This window comes from Antedon bifida, chromosome 7 (assembly GCF_963402885.1).
Source record: "Antedon bifida chromosome 7, ecAntBifi1.1, whole genome shotgun sequence".
Lineage (NCBI taxonomy): Eukaryota > Metazoa > Echinodermata > Crinoidea > Comatulida > Antedonidae > Antedon > Antedon bifida.
Window position 1 is genome coordinate 23,024,809 of NC_136232.1, and position 21,056 is coordinate 23,045,864.

The 21,056-nt window shown below is 35.1% G+C and overlaps 2 protein-coding genes across 3 annotated transcripts; one reads left to right on the plus strand and one right to left on the minus strand.

Moving 5' to 3' along the window:
- Window positions 1–273: 273 nt before the first annotated feature.
- LOC144849010 (uncharacterized) lies at window positions 274–5,142 on the plus strand. Its single transcript, XM_078705963.1, has one exon. The coding sequence runs from the start codon at window positions 274–276 to the stop codon at window positions 5,140–5,142; it is 4,869 nt and encodes a 1,622-aa protein (XP_078562089.1).
- A 9,912-nt stretch (window positions 5,143–15,054) lies between these two features.
- LOC144847399 (vacuolar protein sorting-associated protein VTA1 homolog) lies at window positions 15,055–20,869 on the minus strand. Of its 2 annotated transcripts, none has more exons than XM_078703735.1 (7): window positions 20,719–20,869; window positions 18,274–18,371; window positions 18,038–18,174; window positions 17,372–17,447; window positions 16,857–16,962; window positions 16,238–16,522; window positions 15,055–15,639 (listed from the first exon to the last, which is right to left on the minus strand). In XM_078703735.1, exons 1-7 carry the CDS (start codon window positions 20,825–20,827, stop codon window positions 15,497–15,499), a joined length of 954 nt encoding a protein of 317 aa, XP_078559861.1. In that variant the 5' UTR covers window positions 20,828–20,869; the 3' UTR covers window positions 15,055–15,496. The 2 variants fall into 2 exon arrangements, with proteins under 2 accessions (XP_078559861.1, XP_078559860.1); XM_078703734.1 differs by having other exon boundaries at window positions 16,238–16,525.
- Between the last annotated feature and the right edge of the window lie 187 nt (window positions 20,870–21,056).

Here is a 21,056-nt window from a genome sequence, read left to right on the forward strand (position 1 = left end):
TCATACTATAAAAGATACTGTATGTAAACTGTGTAACAATTTAATTAACAATATAGCATATATAATCATATTCATATGATAGCAAGGTTTAAAGTATTTCATATGTACTACTGTATTTGAATATCAATTTGAAGGAATTATACTTTCTGTTATTTTCAGTTACCATACGTACCATACACATATTCAGTCATTGAATAAAACGGTTAAACTTAACGGAACATTTCTAAGCTGTTTGATTTGTGTCCGTGAAAGTAAAAAGCTGTATAAATCAGGATGTCCAGTATCTCTTCAGCGAGAAGCCAATTGGAACTGACTGCAGCCCAAGCACGGGCAGAGTTAGCTGTGAAGACTGCACAGAAAACGTTCGCAAAAAAGAAAGCTGAAGCCAAGATAGCGGCTATAAAGGCTCAAGTTGAAGTAGAAAACCTCGAACAAGAAGAAGCCCTGGCAACGGCTCAAGCCAGATCAGAGGCCTTAGATCAAGAATTAAGGTCATACAGTGATGCAAATTCACAAATCAACGTTCCAGAAGAAGACAAACGTAGTCAGGTATCAAAATTTATAATGTCTATACCTGATAGAAGTTCACCTATTGAAATACCTATAGTTCCTCAACCCATGCCATTCAACAATGGTTTCAATCAATACCTAGAAACTTCTCCAGTTAAACCAGCAGCTATGCCAGCACTGGATATTACCCCAGGGGTTTCTGCCTGTGGTGATGAAAAGGTAATCACTCCTAAAAATCATAGAAAACAACTCAACCCAACAGCCAAGACATTCGCTCCATCCTATGATGCTGTTGCCGAAATTGTGAAAAGCTTAAGAAAGCCTATACACACGATAAAGAAATTTAGCGGAAACCCAATAGAATACCCAAGATTTAAGAGGCAGTTCAATTCTCACATTGTTACCAATACCAATTCTGAGGAAGAAAAAATGGCCTATCTCGAAGAAATGACAATAGGAGAAGCCAATAGAGTTGTTGTAGGTTACAGCCACTTACCGTCAGAAAAGGCCTACCATATGGCTATGTTGCAACTAGAAGACAGGTATGGTGACAGTGAATTCATTGCCAGTGAATACATCAAGAAAGCATTAGATTGGCCAAGAATAAAGCCAGCAGATCCTAAAGCTTTAGATGAGTTCTCGTTGTTCCTGGTAGAGTGTTTAAACACAGCAGAGCATGTGAATGCAAGTAGAATTCTTGAATATCCAGAACATTTAAAGAAATTAATGGACAAATTACCATTCTATTTGCATGATAAGTGGCGCAACATAGCTGTAAATCTAAAAGAAAACAAAAAACCAATCAAATTCCAAGATTTTGTCAAATTCACACAAAAAGAGTCAAGGAAGGCAAATGATCCAATCTTTGGTATTACATGTGATGCAAATAAAACAAAAGAAAAGCCAAAGCAACAAACAGTAAGAGTTACAAAGACCAGTGTAAAAGGCCAAGACAAGCATAGCAAAGAGTCTATAATGTGCCCACTTCATTCTGGTTCATCACATCCTCTTGAGAGATGTCGAGTCTTTATAAACAAACCTTATCTCGAAAAGAAAAAGATAATAAAAGACAACAGATTGTGTTTTCGATGCATCGCATCATCTGACCACCTCGCCAGAGATTGCAAAGCAGAAGTAAAATGCAGTGAGTGCGGCAGCCCAAAACATGTGTCATCAATGCACACTGTACAACAACAGCAACAAAACACTGCACAGCCACAGAAAAACACTGCACAACCGCAACCCTCTGGAGAGACGCCTCAACAAAGTACTGAAAACACAGCACCAACACAGGCACCCGTACCAATAGTCGGTACCAAATGCACAGAGATTTGTAAGGATGGTGTGAGCAGGTCATGCGCAAAGATTTGTTTAGTCAACCTATACATGCCGGATAACCCAGAAAATAAAGTGAAGGCTTATGCGCTTATTGATGAACAGAGCAACAAATCGTTAGTAGATACCAAATTATTCAAATTGCTGCAAATATCTGGCGAGAAATTAGACTACAGAATTAAAACATGTAATGGAGAAAGAAGAGTGACTGGAAGAAAAATGGAAAATCTTGTAATAGAGTCTCTCAGCACAGATGTCAAGATTGAAGTGTCTAACCTGTTGGAATGTGACGAAATTCCAAGTAACAGATCAGAAATTCCCACTCCAGAAGTGGCAAGAGCATTTCCTCATTTGCAATCAATTTCTAGTGAAATACCAACTGTTGACCAGAATGCAGAAGTTCTAGTTTTACTAGGAAGGGATGTACCCCAAGCACACAAAGTGAGAGACGTAATAAACGGACCTAACAACGCCCCTTGGGGGCAACGGCTAGACCTAGGTTGGGTCGTGATTGGCGAAGCATGCCTTAGTGGCTTACACAGACAAAGCACGAACTGTCTACGCACACAGGTGCTACCGTCAGGAAGGCCCACCATAATGTCACCTTGTCCAAATCAAATTAAAGTCGATGACTTGTTCCAGCTTGACAGGGAACAAATATGTATGTCCATTGACGAAAGGAAATTTATAGAAATTATGGAAAAAGAAGCTCAACTGGAAAATGGAAGTTGGACAGCTCCACTACCATTTAAAGAACAAAGAGATCGTCTACCAAACAACAGAGAACAAGCATTGACAAGATCAAATTTACTAAAGAAGAGTTTAATCAAAAACCCCACTAAAAGAGAACACATGTTTGAGTTCATGGATGGTGTGATTAACAAAGGTCATGCTGAGGTCGCCCCACCACTTAAAAGTAACGAGGAATGCTGGTTTTTGCCATTATTTGGTGTGTACCACCCTAGAAAACCAGAAAAGATTAGAGGTGTGTTTGATTCCTCCGCAGTCTATCAAGGGACTTCATTAAATAAAAGTCTACTAAAAGGACCGGACTACACTAATGATCTGGTTGGTGTATTGATGCGCTTTCGCTTACGACCCATAGCAGTATGTGCTGACATAGAGTCTATGTTTTATTGCTTTAATGTTACAGAAAGTCATCGAAACTTCTTACGCTTCTTCTGGTTTAAGGATAATGACTATGAAAAACCGATCATAGAATATAGAATGTGCAAACATGTGTTTGGTAACAGTCCGTCACCAGCGGTAGCGACTTACGGTTTAAGAGATGTAGTAAAGAGAGCAGATGAAGACGTCAAGGAATTTGTAAATAGAAATTTTTATGTAGATGATGGTCTAGTGTCATGTAACACTACAGATGAAGCAATTTCTTTAATGAAAAGAACGAAGAACGTTTTGATGCAAACAGCCAAAATAAATCTACATAAAATCGCTTCTAACTCACAAGAAGTATTGGACGCCTTCCCAAAAGAAGAAATTACCAAAGATGTCAGAGAACTTAGTGTAAGTGACAGTGACACACCATTACAGAGGACGTTAGGTGTTCAGTGGCGTTTAACAGATGACGCCTTAACATTTGACATAAAGATGCCAGAGAAGCCGTATACCAAACGGGGTGTGCTCGCAACGATTAATGGTGTCTTCGATCCACTAGGTTTGGTAGCGCCTGTCATGATTCGTGCCAGAGTCATATTTCGCAACATGATAGCCTCTCCAATAGAATGGGATGATGCGTTGCCGGATTGCTTCCATACCACGTGGACAAAGTGGAGAGATGAATTACAAGACCTGCAATCATTGTCTGTGCCCCGTGCATACCCAGTAGACATTAAATCAGAAACCGTTAGTCTACATGTATTCTGTGATGCTTCTGAAGTAGCAGTTGCCGCTGTAGCGTACTTGGTTGATGTAACCAAAAAACAGACCGGTTTTGTGTATGGGAAGTCCAAACTGGCACCCAAGTCTGGGCACACTATACCACGGTTGGAACTCTGTGCTGCCGTAGTAGCTACAGAAATTGCCCAAGTTATTTGTAGTGAAATCGACATCTCAGCTTCAAAAGTAACGTATCATTCAGATAGCAAAGTAGTTCTAGGATACATCAACAACACCACTAGACGATTCCATACATACGTGGCTAATCGGGTGTTCAAAATATTGCAGTTTTCAGACCCTCGACAGTGGAGATATATCCAGACAAGCAAGAATCCAGCGGATCATGGTACTCGCCAAGTGTCTGCCCGTACCATGAAGAGTTGTCCGTGGTTAACTGGTCCGGATTGTACTGTGTTTGACATAAAGAAAGATGACAAGTTTTCCTTAGTAGAGCCTGATGAAGATAAGGAAATCAGACAAGAAAGCCAAGTGGTTGTTCGCAAGAATGAATTACCAAGCAACCAACTTCCAGAAAAGGCTAAGAAGTTCTCATGTTGGGAACGTTTCATTAAGGCTGTTGCATTTCTAATTCATGTGGCCCAGTCGTTCAAAAAGAATGATGAAATCAAATGTAAAGTAGGCTGGCATCATTGTCACTTCTATAATTTGGAAATCAAACAAAAGGCCGAATTTATTGTAATCAGACAACTTCAAGATTTGTTCTATCAGCAAGAATTGAGATGTTTTGATAGAAATGAACAACTACCTAACGATTCCAAGATTCTCTCATTAGCACCTGTATTAAATAAAGATGGGTTGTTGTGTGTTGGCGGACGTCTTCGAAAAGCTAATCTTCCTATTGTTGTAAAGCATCCAGTTATCATACCAGGCAAATCATACATTGCAAAACTACTTGTACGAAGGTTTCACAACAATATTCACCATCAGGGAAGACAGTTCACAGAGGGGGCTGTGAGAGAGGCTGGTTACTGGGTTACAGGTCTGAAAGCAGTTGTATCTTCAGTCATCCACCATTGTGTTGTTTGTAGAAAACTAAGGGGAAAGTTAAGTTTGCAACGCTTAGCTGATCTACCAGAAGACCGGATTACATTTACTCCTCCATTCACTAATGTTGGCGTGGATTGCTTTGGGCCATGGGAAGTGGTAGCCAGGAAAACGAGAGGAGGTGTTGCCCAAAATAAAAGATGGGCGGTAATGTTTACATGTTTAACGTCGAGAGCCGTTCACATTGAAGTTGTTGAGACAATGAGTTCATCTTCTTTCATAAATGCAATGAGGAGGTTGATAGCAATCAGAGGAAAAGTCAAGCTTTTCAGATCAGATCAAGGTTCCAATTTCATTGGTGAATTGGGGATGACAAAATCCAAACATATTTGCTAAAAAACGAAGCAGAGTGGAAGTTAAATCCACCCCATTCGTCCCATATGGGAGGCGTATGGGAAAGGATGATTGGTGTGACGAGAAAGAAAATCTCTTTCCCATGAAGTATTGGTTACATTTATGGCAGAGGCAATGGCAATTATCAATTCACGGCCTTTAGTACCATTAACTACAGATCCTGACGAAGTGTCTTACTTGAGCCCAGCATTATTGTTAACTCAGAAACATGGTTGTATTGAAGAAATTGCAGTGGATGACAATGTATCCAACATGTTTCAAGCACAGTGGAAAATGGTGCAGGTATTAGCAAACCAATTTTGGAAACAATGGAGAATACATTACTTACAAACCCTTCAACAGAGACGACTTTGGAAGAAAGAGCAGCGAAACTTTCGTGTAGGAGATATTGTATTATTGAGGGAGAAGAATGTTAAAAGAAATCAATGGCATCTTGGTATAATCACCCAAACGTTTACCAGCGATGACGGCTATGTTCGCAAAGTCAACCTACGGCTACCTTCAACTAACTCTGAGTATCAAAGACCTATACATGAACTGGTATTACTGGTCGAATCTGTTTAGTTAACGCATAATTGTTATGACCATTGAATTGTTAATGTTATTTTGAATAGTTATATATGTTAGAGAATGTTAGTGGTGATGAAGTGTCATCACGGGGGGAGTATGCTGGCCGCAGTTGCCTTCCATACAATATTTGTGGCGTTTCATATTGTAACTTTTCGCGGCACTGTTTTGCCTGTAGTTAGATAAATCAGTCATAAACTTCAGTCGTACCTTTGTAGGTAAGAAATATTAGTTTAAAATGGATAAATCACTATAATTGTTGAATCAGCTTGTTTTAGATATATTTAGGATACTATGGATATTAATGTTATTGCATTTTGAGAATCTATATTATAGTTTTGATTGTGTATAGTTCGAAGGGTGAACTAGTTATCACATCAGTATGTACACATGTGCGCGAGACGCTGTATAGCCTAGGTCTGCGCGATGGTTTCTTCTTAGTTGCTATGGCAACAGGAATAGTGTTGAAAAGGCGACTGGATGTACCTTTTTGATGGTTATGTTTAGGGTGATCCCTTAATGTTTACATTTGTTGTAATTTGTACTTTTTAATAGTTTTATAGATTTCGTAGATTGTCAGTTATAGTTTTTTCCTTCATAGGTATCAAAGTTTAACAGTAGAAATTCACAGATGTTTTTAATTGTGCTGCATCCATAGGCTCACAGCTTTGTAAGTTATGTCATACTATAAAAGATACTGTATGTAAACTGTGTAACAATTTAATTAACAATATAGCATATATAATCATATTCATATGATAGCAAGGTTTAAAGTATTTCATATGTACTACTGTATTTGAATATCAATTTGAAGGAATTATACTTTCTGTTATTTTCAGTTACCATACGTACCATACACATATTCAGTCATTGAATAAAACGGTTAAACTTAACGGAACATTTCTAAGCTGTTTGATTTGTGTCCGTGAAAAGTAAGTATAAACACAATGCTAGAGTAAGCCGGGAAAATTAGTGAACACTCTTCCCTGGTTTCTCATAAAATAAAGAGTAAGTATTAAAACAATGCTAGAGTAAGCCGGGAAAATTAGTGAACACTCTTCCCTGGTTTCTCCTAAAATAAAGAGTAAGTAAAACACAATGCTAGAGTAAGCCGGGAAAAGTGAACACACTTCCCTGGTTTGTTGTATTATTTTTGTGGACATCGTATAACTTTGTCAGAAGATTGACCTTAAACTGTAGATGTGCAGGAAACTTTGTAACATGACGTTAGAGTCGCGCAGGGTAAGTTACACGCGATTTTATGAAATTTTATGGTTGCTAATAAATTCTGAGCAAAAAAATATTTTTCAACGAAACTTTATGAAATTGTATTTCATAATATGGAGGAACTTTTGACATGATAAAAATGGCGTGCTACGCAAAACAATACGCAAATTATATGATTCATATTATACGAGCAAGTTAACAGAATGTTGATTATCTTTATTCCAGTCAAACACACATTACTGTACATGGTTTGTATGTGTTTTCAAGTTAGAATACAATCATTTTACATTTTTTTTCATTTAAATAATCAGCAGTGCATATTTTGTATAAAAATCCCACATATAACCGTACGAACGAATGCTCTCACTGGCAAAAAAACACAATGCTAGTGTAAGCCGGGAAAAGTGAACACTCTTCCCTGGTTTCTCCTAAAATAAAGAGTAAGTAAAACACAATGCTAGAGTAAGCCGGGAACATTAGTGAACACTCTTCCCTGGTTTCTCCTAAAATAAAGAGTAAGTATTAAAACAATGCTAGAGTAAGCCGGGAAAATTAGTGAACACTCTTCCCTGGTTTCTCCTAAAATAAAGAGTAAGTATAAACACAATGCTAGAGTAAGCCGAGAAAATTAGTGAACACTCTTCCCTGGTTTCTCATAAAATAAATAGTAAGTATTAAAACAATGCTAGAGTAAGCCGGGAAAATTAGTGAACACTCTTCCCTGGTTTCTCCTAAAATAAAGAGTAAGTAAAACACAATGCTAGAGTAAGCCGGGAAAATTAGTGAACACTCTTCCCTGGTTTCTCCTAAAATAAAGAGTAAGTAAAACACAATGCTAGAGTAAGCCGGGAAAAGTGAACACACTTCCCTGGTTTGTTGTATTATTTTTGTGGACATCGTATAACTTTGTCAGAAGATTGACCTTAAACTGTAGATGTGCAGGAAACTTTGTAACATGACGTTAGAGTCACGCAGGGTAAGTTACACGCGATTTTATGAAATTTTATGGTTGCTAATAAATTCTGAGCAAAAAAATATTTTTCAACGAAACTTTATGAAATTGTATTTCATAATATGGAGGAACTTTTGACATGATAAAAATGGCGTGCTACGCAAAACAATACGCGAGTACGCGTATTTGAAATTTCAAATTGCGCAAAATTAATTTCTAATCAATTTTGCATACATTTCAGGTCATTTTGAGCATTTCAAAATTTGATATTTTGTTTTGCGCACGCGCTTGTGCGCACAACTCGTACAAAGCGTAGAAAAATGGTTTTTGCAATTGATTTTTGTTTTTCATACCACCTGTAGTAGATGTCATTCATTTTGATGAACTTTAATTGCAAAATAACGACGCACATGCAAACTTTATAACTGTGTGCTAAAGAATTTAGGTAATGTAATGCAAATTTGTGCAAAAACATACCTATTTTTAATCAGTTATAGCTCCTCAAGATGGCTGGTTACCCAATTTTTTTTAATGTATTATGGAAGCTGATGAGTGATAGATATCAACTGATGTAAAATTTGTACCTACCGGATGTTCTGAGGTCACCATATGGCCACTCGAATTTTAAAAATATATTTTTTTCGCTTTACTACTAATCCCATTTAAAAGAGCGCATTGCGCTTATGCTTATCCCATTTCGCCCTAGATTTTAATGTGTTCTTTCTCAATCAATTCTCTTTCACATGCGTTAAAAAAAATGTTTAATTTTCTTACGTCATCATTAGAATAACGTGACCTGCTTAATTTCGTCTATACAGTATATTTCAATCTGTTATAGCTCCTCAGAATGAAAAGTGACCAGCATGATTAAAACGTATTAAGGAAGCTGTTGAATTGTAGATATGAATTCCTATAAAAATGTTGTCTATCTGTTTGTTCAAAATGCGTGTTTCATTAGAAATCACTTTTAAAATGCGGTACTGTCCCGCACGCGATGTGATTGTGAGATGGTTGGTAACTATATGTTTATGTTTTGTTTTTTTAAACATAGTCAATTTATGTTTTAAATTATTTGTATCCAATCTTGTTACATTATCATGACGTTAATGGCTATTTACCTGGTAATAGTCTTGCCATTTCGATTATAATTAATAGTAGTTTATTATGAGCAATGGCAAACAAAATTGTAAACAATTGACTAATTATTAATACAAATTATATGATTCATATTATACGAGCAAGTTAACAGAATGTTGCTTATCTTTATTCCAGTCAAACACACATTACTGTACATTGTATGTGTTTTCAAGTTAGAATACAATCATTTTACATTTTTATTCATAATAATCAGCAGTGCATATTTTGTATTTTTCTCTCACTGGCATAAAAACAAACCGACAGAAAAAGGAATGCAAGTATCTATATATAAATTATGGTTAATTCTGACATAGGCGAGCACAATGGAAAAACTTCGGAACAAATCTCCGCCTTGGATACCTACCTGATCTATCTCAGAAGTACCGCGAAACGTAGATTTGATAACATTAGTTCTCACTATTACGATATTTTTCCATATTTCTATAGATATATATTGGGTTAGGTTTTTTTAAAACAAAATTTCTGATTTCATCGGTAGATTATTTTCAACTTTACGCGGTCGAAGTCATTTCCGGGTTTCACGATGAGTTCACGAATTTACCTTGCAACTTCCTGGTTTCAACTAAGTTGGTCGTTGGTGGCGATAGCCATTTTAGTTTTTTGTTTATTTTCGGATCGGACCTAGACTTGCCCCAAGTCTGTATTTATTGTCTTTTTTTTTATTTATATGTTTTTATTTCAATTTTTGTCTGAAAATACAGACTTGTGAAACACGTATTGAAATCGATTTGCAGACCGCAAACATCCGATAAGAATGACGTAGGTTATCATACTGTATTTGGCTATATGGGGCCGGCGGTATCGCAGTTGTATTCACTTATTATTATACGATTGGGTGCACACGGAACAACAAATTTAACTGATGAATTATTCATGTTTATTTTGTGACGTTTCATGAGGGGTCTCCCAACTTATGTACGAACAAAAATCGCGGGCCAGCGGTATGTAAATATGGATTTCGAATCAACCAATGATCATTTTGTTTCAAAATGAAAAAGATCGAGTACGTACAGTGCTGAATGTACGATCGAGACTGAACAAAACTGTTGAAATATAAAATCGTGTTGCCAAGTTAGTTGTTTTGTTTATTAATTGTCTAGTCCTGGTCCTGGCCTAGGCGTCCTTCGTAGGACTACTCAACTCGTACGTATGACCTGCCAAATAAAACGCCAATAAGGTTAGGTACATACCAACACCGGCACACAACAGGAGCTACACCACCACACAGGACAGGGTCTGGGTGGGAATTAAATCAAATTATCTCCGCATAATAAATTAGAAGGCCACTCCGAGCGTGCATACCTCCGCCTACTGAAAATTCTTCTACATCAGATTCAGTCACCGGAAAGTGTGTGTCTTAATGCTGTGTGTGATTTAGGCTAATTTTACTACAAGCATGTGTATGTAATGGTTATGTAACCCGCCTTTCAACTAACAATAGCTTCAGATCGACTAAGAATAGAACAGATACGCGAATGAACAAACGAGTGAATTTGAAAAGAAATTAACACTTTAAAATTACAAATCACAAAATGTAATTCTTGCCCTTTGTACAAAAATGAAGTTTTCTCGAGAAAATAAAATGTTAGTTTACTTGTTACTTTTAAGATAGTTTACTTGTTACTTTTAAGACTGCTCACCGGCTTTTGAAATTTCTGTCCTATCTTTTAACACTAGCAAGTCTGAAAATAATTTTTAAAAGTGGTCCAGAATTGAGACCGTGGTCCAGATTTCCTCCAAAATTTAATGGGTTGGTCCTTGACCACATATCTATCTGTATTTTCATTTTAGGAAAGGTCTTTCTAATTACTTTTTGAGTAATCCTGCTAATGAACAAACAAATTAATGAAAGCACCCAGAAACTGAGTGAAGTTACTTGGCAAAATATATCCACTGATTTAATATGAGCATGTTGAAAGATAAATTTTTTTGATTTAGGTATTAGCTTTACATGGTTCAAATCCTGCTAGGGTTTATAATTTTTAATACAAATAAGGAAGGACACACACTGGTATGCCTGCTAATTATCAACTAACAATAGAGTAATTTGAATAACAATAGAACAACGCGAAAAACAAACGGGTGAATTTGAAAAGAAATAGGTTTTTAAAACTACTCGTATCAAAAAACCTGTACATTAATTCAAATTACGTTTTGAAAATTACAAATCACAATTTGTAACTCTTGCCTCTTGTACAAAAATGATGTTTTTTGGACAAGAGTAGTTCTCGAGAAAATGCAATTTCAGTACACTTGTTACTTTAAGACTGCTCGCCGGCTTTTGAAAAAAAAAAAAAAAAAACACACGCGATCGATTACATATACCTCCCTGGCGGAGGTAAAAATTAAAAACAGGGGATCGATTGCATATACCTCCTTGGCGGAGGTAAATTATCCATTCAATGTTTGATTTTTGCAGAGAATCAAGACGAGTTTCATGTTCTTGGGAAAATCCCATCAAATGTTTACCAGACTACTAGGCATATAAAATCATTTCTAGCCTTCAGAAACTATCATCAATGTACCCAAGTACACGCGTGTGCAGTGTGGCCAGCGATGGAAATTAAATAATGCTAGGTGGCAGCACGACATTTTTCCAGATTATGCTTGGCAAAATTACGGCCGAAATAGCACAAAAACAAAGTATCTGCGGGCGGTGTATGTTTATGTTTTATGTACCACATAAAAAAAAAACAAAAAAAAGGTCTTCAGGTTTTCGGCCAAATTATGCTATATTTGGTAAAAATTATACTAATTTAATTTTAGAAAATATGCTAGATAATAATGCTAAATAATGCTAAATCGTGGTAGATATGCTGTAGAATTGGGTTTTTCTTTTTTTCTCTCTCTCTTTTGTGGGGGCAAACCACTTCAATTGCAATGATAAACAATATAATAAAGGTTATATCTGTCTATCTATCAACGAATATTTAAGTCCAAAGGCAAATTACTGAAAAAATGACAATGCTGTGGGTATCAATGGAGATACAAAAAAAAGCGAAAAGCTAAATCAAAACGATAAAGTAAAACAGCCAGAAAAGTTAGCAGAGCTTTCGGGCAACACTAGTAGCCCTTCATCAGTGCAGGGCTAATATTCAGCTATCACTGAATATTTAAGTGATATTACACAGTCTGAGGTTAAAAGATTATAGAAATAATTTTGTTATTGTGTTGAAATCTAAATATGATAAAACAATATGTATAGAGAAAATTTATATTACAGAGCTAAAACGATATAAAGATTGATACTCAGTTTCGGTTTTTCTAATTCTAATGCTTGGTTCCCACTAGAGACTCAACACAAGGACGTAACGCAACGTAAGTGAATTGACGAATCACAAGCGATGGATTATTCAAGCTGTCGCTTGTCATTGGTTAACACACTTGCGTTGTGTTTACGTCCTTGCGTTACGTCCTAGTAAGAACCAAGTTTTAGGCATGAATACTTAAAATGAATGGAAAATAGATAATTGAATGAGTTAATGAATTTATTAAGGACGCCTGTGTGAAGTAGACGAACGACAAAGTAATGAGTTGAATACACCTTACACCATATTTTAGACACATGAATTACAGTATTAACTATTAGACATTTTTAAAAATCCGAGTAGAGCAATCTAACAATCTCAATATTTCGACTTTATTTACAGTTAAAGAAGAAGTAACTACAGTAGAACGAGGACGTGACGTGAAAAACTCATTTAGGGACACTTTGAAAACTCATATTTAGGGACACTTTGTAAACTCATATTTAGGGACACTTTGAAAAACTCATATTTAGGGACACTTTGAAAAAGTCATATTTAGGGACACTTTGAAAAAGTCATATTTAGGGACACTTTGAAAAACTCATATTTAGGGACACATTGAAAACTCATACTAGGGACACTCTGAAAAACTCATATTTAGGGACACTTTGAAAACTCCTATTTAGGGACACTTTGTAAACTCATATTTAGGGACACTTTGAAAACTCATATTTAGGGACACTTTGTAAACTCATATTTAGGGACACTTTGAAAACTCATATTTAGGGACACTTTGAAAAACTCCTATTTAGGGACACTTTGAAAACTCCTATTTAGGGACACTCTGAAAACTCATATTAGGGACACTTTGAAAACTCATATTTAGGGACACTTTGAAAAACTCATATTTAGGGACACTCTGAAAACTCATATTAGGGACACTTTGTAAAATCATATTTAGGGACACTTTGAAAACTCATTAGGGACACGTTGAAAAACACATATTAGGGACACTTTGAAAAACTCATATTTAGGGACACTTTAAAAACTCATATTAGGTACACTTTGAAAAACTCATATTAGGGACACTTTGAAAAACTCATATTAGGGACACTTTGAAAAACTCAAATTTAGGAACACTTTGAAAACTCATAATTGGGGACACTTTGAAAACTCATATTTAGGGACACTTTGAAAACACATATTTAGGGACACTTTTGTAAAATCATATTTAGGGACACTTTGAAAACTCATATTTAGGGACACTTTGAAAACTCCTATTTAGGGACACTCTGAAAACTCATATTAGGGACACTTTTGTAAAATCATATTTAGGGACACTTTGAAAAACTCTATTAGGGACACTTTAAAAACTCATATTTTAGGACACTTTGAAAACTCCTATTTAGGTACACTTTGAAAACTCATATTAGGGACACTTTTGTAAAATCATATTTAGGGACACTTTGAAAAACTCTATTAGGGACACTTTGAAAAACTCATATTTAGGAACACTTTAAAAACTCATATTTGAGGACACTTTGAAAAACTCATATTTAGGGACACTTTGAAAACTCATATTTGGGGACACATTGAAAACTCATATTTAGGGACACTTTGAAAACTCATATTTAGGGATACTTTGGAAAACTCATATTTAGGGACACTTTTGTAAACTCATATTTAGGGACACTTTGGAAAACTCATATTAGGGACACTTTGAAAACTCATATTATATTTAGGGACACTTTTATAAAATCATATTTAGGGACACTTTGAAAACTCATATTAGGGACACGTTGAAAAACACATATTTAGGGACACTTTGAAAAACTCATATTTAGGGACACTTTGAAAAACTCATATTAAGGAGACTTTGAAAAACTCTATTAGTAACACTTTGAAAAACTCATATTTAGGAACACTTTAAAAAGTCATATTTGAGGACACTTTGAAAAACTCATATTTAGGGACACTTTGAAAACTCATATTTGGGGACACATGGAAAACTCATATTTAGGGACACTTTGTAAACTCATATTTAGGGATACTTTGAAAAACTCATATTTAGGGAGACTTTGAAAACTCATATTTAGGGACACTTTGAAAACTCATATTTAGGGACACTTCGAAAAACTCATATTTAGGGAAACTTTGAAAACTCATATTTGGGGACACTTTGTAAACTCATATTTAGGGACACTTTGAAAACTCATATTAGGGACACTTTGAAAACCCCTATTTAGGGACACTTTGAAAACTCATATTTAGGGACACTTTGAAAACTCATATTAGGGACACTTTGAAAACTCATATTAGGGACACTTTGAAAAACTCATGTTAGGGACACTTTGAAAAACTCATATTTAGGGACACTTTTGAAAACTCATATTAGGGACACTTTGAAAACTCCTATTTAGGGACACTTTGAAAAACTCATATTTAGGGACACTTTTGAAAACTCATATTAGGGACACTTTGAAAAACTCATATTACTTTGAAAAACTCATGTTAGGGACACTTTGAAAAACTCATATTTAGGGACACTTTTGAAAACTCATATTTAGGGACACTTTGAAAAACTCATATTTAGAGACACTTTGAAAAACTCATATTAGGGACACTTTGAAAAACTCATATTTAGGGAAATTTTGAAAACTCATATTAGGGGCACTTTGAAAACTCCTATTTAGGGACACTTTGAAAACTCATATTTAGGGACACTTTTCCGTAAAACGAGCAGAGCCAAGATTATCCCCTAATAATTTAATTTTTTCTAAATGCAAAATCCCAAAATATGATAATAATATAATATTTAGTTGAATTAGTGAATAAGTAAAAGATACATAGGCAGTTATATTTTAATATAAAATTTTATATTTTAATTCCTAATTGTAAGTCACATTTTGTTAAATATAAAGCTTGGTTTCCACTATAGGATGCAACGCAAGCGCAACAAAAGTAATTTGACCAATCACAAGCGATGGATTATCAAAACTGTCATTGGTCAAACTACTTGCTTTGCGTTTACGTGCCTTGAAAATCATTGTTGCGATGAAAAAATCTAATTACTGCAGTAACTGCAGCAAGTAAAATAATTTGTACATGGTTCCTTATACCTATGAACAATATTTATTTTATAACAACTATATACATTATTTTTTCTGCTTAATAATTTACACTTTTAATCTACTTTTCCTGTTTTTAATAATTGTAGAGCTTTCTCTAAATTTTCAACGGCTGTTGGAACGTCTTCGTACTGTAAAGCACTCCCGGCAAACTTGCAGAACTTTTGCGCTTTGGCAAAGTCAGAGATAGAAAGTTGAACTGTAGAAAAAGATACATCACAGTACTTTAAACTAGTTAAAAAGGCATTTTAACATAATATTGATTTATAATTTTATAGTATACCTTTTCAGGTATTTCACTTTGTACAGTATGAACTAGGGTGCTATTCCCCAATTGTTCATTTCTTGGCAATATGCCAATTATAATCATTACTTTCTCTTGATATATTTTTTCGTTTAGTATAATAAAAAAATTCGCAATTTTCAAGTTATCGTCCTGAATTTTTTTTAAAGGTATATCAACAGAGAACATGCCATGCCAATTTAAAACAAAATTGATAATATATTGATGTCACCACAAGAGTTTTATTAATATTATTGTCGCTTTCTGCATTTTTGACAAGTAGTCAGCTCGGTTTTTGAGCGCTTCATTTGTTTCGCTTTATTTGTTATTGAATTAATAAGTGTCTAAAGCATTGTCTAAACAATCAAACTTTATGTGACAAAAAAATGTGATGTACACATATATGGACATGATACTGTATACCATATTGGGCACATCACTACAATATTTGGGCACATCACACTTTTTTTGTCAAACAAGTTTGATAGTGTAGACAAAGCTTAACTTTACTCACCACCGCTAGTTGATTGGTCCGTAGGTCCTGGTATCCCAATCTGTCCACCCGATTGTTCAGGAGTTGTGGGCGGGGCGTGAGCTCCAGGAGGCATCAAGTTACTGGCAGGTGGAGGGTAACTTGCAGAAGGGGCTTGGGGAGGGTAGGATGGTCCAGGTTGATGAGGGGGAGGGTACGTTGGTTGCTGTGGGGGAGGGTATGTTTGTGTTGAGGGAGCAAAACCACCTGGTGGGGGTGCGACGCCTTCTGCTGGGGTATTAGGAGGTTGTGAATACACTGGAGCACCTACTGAAAAAATAACACATATTAATGAAGGTAGTTGGGAGGTATAGGATAATATTACTATCCAGTAACAGTAAATCCAAAGGCAAATTACTGGCTGGATCTCATTGGAGATACAAAATAAAATAAGCACTGAAAAAAATGACAATGCTGTGGATATCAGTGGCTGGATCTCGATGGAGATACAAAATAGAATAAGCAAAAAGCTAAATATAATCTAAAACTGCCAGAAAATTATCAGAGCTTTTGGGCAACACTAGCCCTTTATTAGTGCCAGTAACAATAATTTACAAAACTCGTATAATAATATACAAATAGGTTTGTTTGTATACGTTACCTCCACCCTCTTCATCTAAAGGTCCTGGGCGTGGTGTTTCTCCCTTCTTTAAACAGTTATTTAAGTAAGTTGCTTTCCATTTAGCATATTTCCTATTTGTTGCCAACTAAAAGAAAGTTATTATTATTATTGAGTCATATTAAAGTATAGAGGAACCCCTCCTTTGGGACATCTCTATTAAGGGGACATTTTCTAAATAAAAAAAAAACAAAGGGAAATACTGATTGTTTTTACACTACATGTACATCCTTCTTAAAGGGGACACCTTTGTTTTGTCGTGTTTTTAATATATTTAGGCAAATTGACAAGGATAACAATAAGCAAATTAATTCACTATCCTTAAAGGTGGCTATCATGTTCACAAGAGACAAACATACACAAGATTCTCTAAATAAACAAAGGCTTATTCTTTGGGAGTGGAGTTGTAATTTGTCATTAGAAAAAATCTTGGCAAATTTAAAGAAATATTTATTCACACAGGTTGTTCTCAGTGATAGGAGTTATGCTAAACTTACCTCATCTGATAATTCACCAAAAGTTTGCATAATATCAAAGAGTAATCCTGCTTTGTAAAATGATTTGACTGTGTTTCTGAAAATGAATTATTAATAAATAATTCAATTACAGAAATATATATCTTGGTATCTTTATTTCACTTTAAACATTTCAAAACAATTCACTAAGTCAAATAAAAATCTGTAGTGCTCAGTCAAAAAAGCTGGATTGAGGATTGTTTTAGAAAATGCCTTTAATTAAAAACATCAAAACAAACAATTAGAAAAATCTACAACAAAATTTAATCAGCAAGATTGAAAACGTTAGTCGGAGGTGAAAATCATGGTTGACGAAACAATTAAGAATTTATCAGACTAGTTAGATATGGAAGTGGGCTATTATTGTTATATTAATGCTGATGCCATAATGACATTTATTTGTGGCCTTTCATATACTTGAACCAGGAATGTGGAATCAAAGAGTGGAGTATACCTACATGGTGAACGTCGCTCAACAATATAGTTCAAGTGAACCATAAAATCCTTCTATCTCTGGGCCTGAATGTTATTAATATAATGTAATTTCTGTGTTTTAATCAAATTAAATGTGTCAATTGTGGTAATTATAAAATGTATTAAATTCAATCTTTGGTATTTATCATAAACGTAAAAGTATTTATTACTCACTTGTTGAACCTAGATGCTCTGTCCTCATTGTCGGCAAAAAGAAATATTTTTATAGCGTAATTCTCGACATGAACTGATCCTACGACGTCACTTGACACGACTTCATCATTTCCAGCATCTTGAATAGTTTTCTTACACTGAAAATAGAGAGCATTATAAAGTAATGTACTTTAAAATACATCAACAGCCACCCCCAACCTATTACTTTTCAAGTGGTCATTTTGTCCCAGTAATACCTTTTCTAAGACATCCATCAGACCAAACAAAAATGCCTTGGTTTCTGGAGATCTTGGTTGTTTCATTTGCATAGCTGTTTCCATTGCATAACGTCTAGCTGAAGGAAACAAATAAAATAATTTAAAATACTACTTGGCCATTTTTGGCGTTTTATCATAAAATGCTTTTAAGCACTAATCAGTAACGCGTTACGCGACACAGTTGACGCGAATTGCTGTTTGGCACATGCAGTAAACCAAATTAAAATCACTGACTTGACTGTAGAATTAAACTCTAGACCTAGGCCTAGTAGTAGTTGGGGTGTCAGATGAAATCGGTCGCGCTTGAAATCGGTCGCGTTTGAAATCGGTCGCGATAAAATCAACTTCCGGTATTTTGTATGGCGCGGCGCTAGAGCTATACTTTTGATTATATCGGTCGCGTTTGAAATCGGTTGCGCTATTTTGTATGGATCGAGCGGGATGCATGCTAGAGCGGGATATACATTTTTCGTTTATATAGATTTAATTGATATTTTTTAGGAACTAGATTATTTATGTGGATATTTTTTATTTGGTTAATAAATATTTATTGTCAATCATTAAATTAATTTTTTTTTGTATTTCACAGGTCTTGGAGAAGGACTGTGTCTGTTCAAAATGGCCATTTCTCCTAAACACGTTTAAATATTATATTAGGCATAATATTATATAAATTATTATAAGGCATATAATAATTTACCTCTATTTATATGTACTGTAATTAATATATTATATAGAGAATATACTTCTGTCGTGTCTTTTAAAATGCAAACAATTACGTATGGTTTTAGGATATTAATAAAATATATAGATAATATGCCGTTATAAATCAATCTACCGGCCTACAGTAGGACTATGATGTAAAATGATTGATGTGAGAATAATAATGTATGGATAATAAAGGTGGACACGATTCTCAAAGAGGTAATCTGCACTGATATTTAAACATTTATATTTATGAACGGCGTATGAATGTGAGACACTGAGTTGCACTTACTTAAATTTACATTAAATGATTACTGTATTATAAATGAAGAAATAAAAGTTATTCAAATTAAAATCTATAGTATCGCCGACGTATATACGTAAATTATATATAAATCATACTGTAAACTGTCATCTTTACCTCGCCATGGACAACGATCGTACGTGTTTTGTCTATGAGTTGACACACTAACAAGTGCGTGTTTTTTAAAAAGGGGAAACCCCGTCAGCAAAATAACGTATTGTTAGAGGAAACAGCTGCACGATCATAGAAGGCGCATCTCCGATATGGCTTATGTGGGGGGTTATTTCAGTTACTCGCCTTTTAACCATCCGCATATAATGATCATTTTACTTAAAACTATTTTAAACATTAGAAATAAAAATATACACGTGATTTGCCTCAACAATAATCATTATACACTTAATATTATCCTACATAACGGATAGAAATAAAATAGAAATAAAAATAAGGTGATCGAATAGTATGTTGTTAACGACATGGATATGATATAATCTGCCACAGTATGCATAAGTATAAAAATGGATACGCTGGCTTTACGGGCTATATTGTAAAAATTATTGTTTTTAAATTGTTCTCTTTTACGTAATTGTTTGCATTATAAAAGACACGACAGACGTATATTCTATAATATATTAATTACAGTACATATAAGAAGAGGTAAATTATTATATGCCTAATATAACATTATGCCTAATATAATATTTAAACGTGTTTAGAAATGGCCATTTTGAACAGACGCAGTCCTTCTCCGAGACCTGTGAAATACAAAAAAAAATAATTAATTTAATGATTGATAATAAATATTTATTTACCAAGTAAAAAATATCCACATAAATAATCTAGTTCCTAAAAAATATCAATTAAATCTATATAAACGAAAAATGTTTATCCCGCTCTAGCATGCAATCCCGCTCGATCCATACAAAATAGCGCGACCGATTTCAAACGCGACCGATTTCATCAAAAGTATAGCTCTAGCGGCGCGCCATACAAAATACCGGAAGTTGATTTTATCGCGACCGATTTCAAACGCGACCGATTTCAGACGCGACCGATTTCATCGTAAACCGTAGTTGGCCTCCCTACCCTACCTAAAATTCTAAATTTATTTGACTGTGTTAGTGTTACTTAAAAATTGCAAGAATATATTTTATTTTATCATGAACCTACTACCAGGCACTACCGGCCATAGATTACGTATAAATAGAGGAACTTACTATAATAAAATAGTGTAGGCCTAGGCCCTAGACCGATAACGACTCAGTGAGCCGGTCCGGGCGTTGCCGTCCGTGCCCGTTCCGGTCGTTGGTTGTGCTGCTGTCCTGTGAGTTGGGCCTAACTGAAGTGTGATTTCTAAAGCAAATATTACAAAATGTATGATTGTAAGGCGTCTGAAATGTATCAAAATACTATACCATAATATGATACAATCGGGTCCCTTGTGTCATGTTCCTTTGCGATTAGAATATACGGTCTAACTTGTTTATAACAATCCGGTACAGTTATGTCCAAGTCGCTCGCCATCTTTAAAACTCATGAGAATGACGTCATTCTAAATTTAATCGAAAACGAGGCCCAGGGATTCCCTCTTCCACAGCCATCGAATTCGAAAAATAACATTACTTACATTTTCAGACAATGTTTAATCCAATGCCTCACTAGGTATGTCTGTATGGAACATGGGCATATAAAAATAAAAGATTTCACAGCCGGCAGTAAATTAGATAAATAAAAAAGAATTGTTTGTCCATGA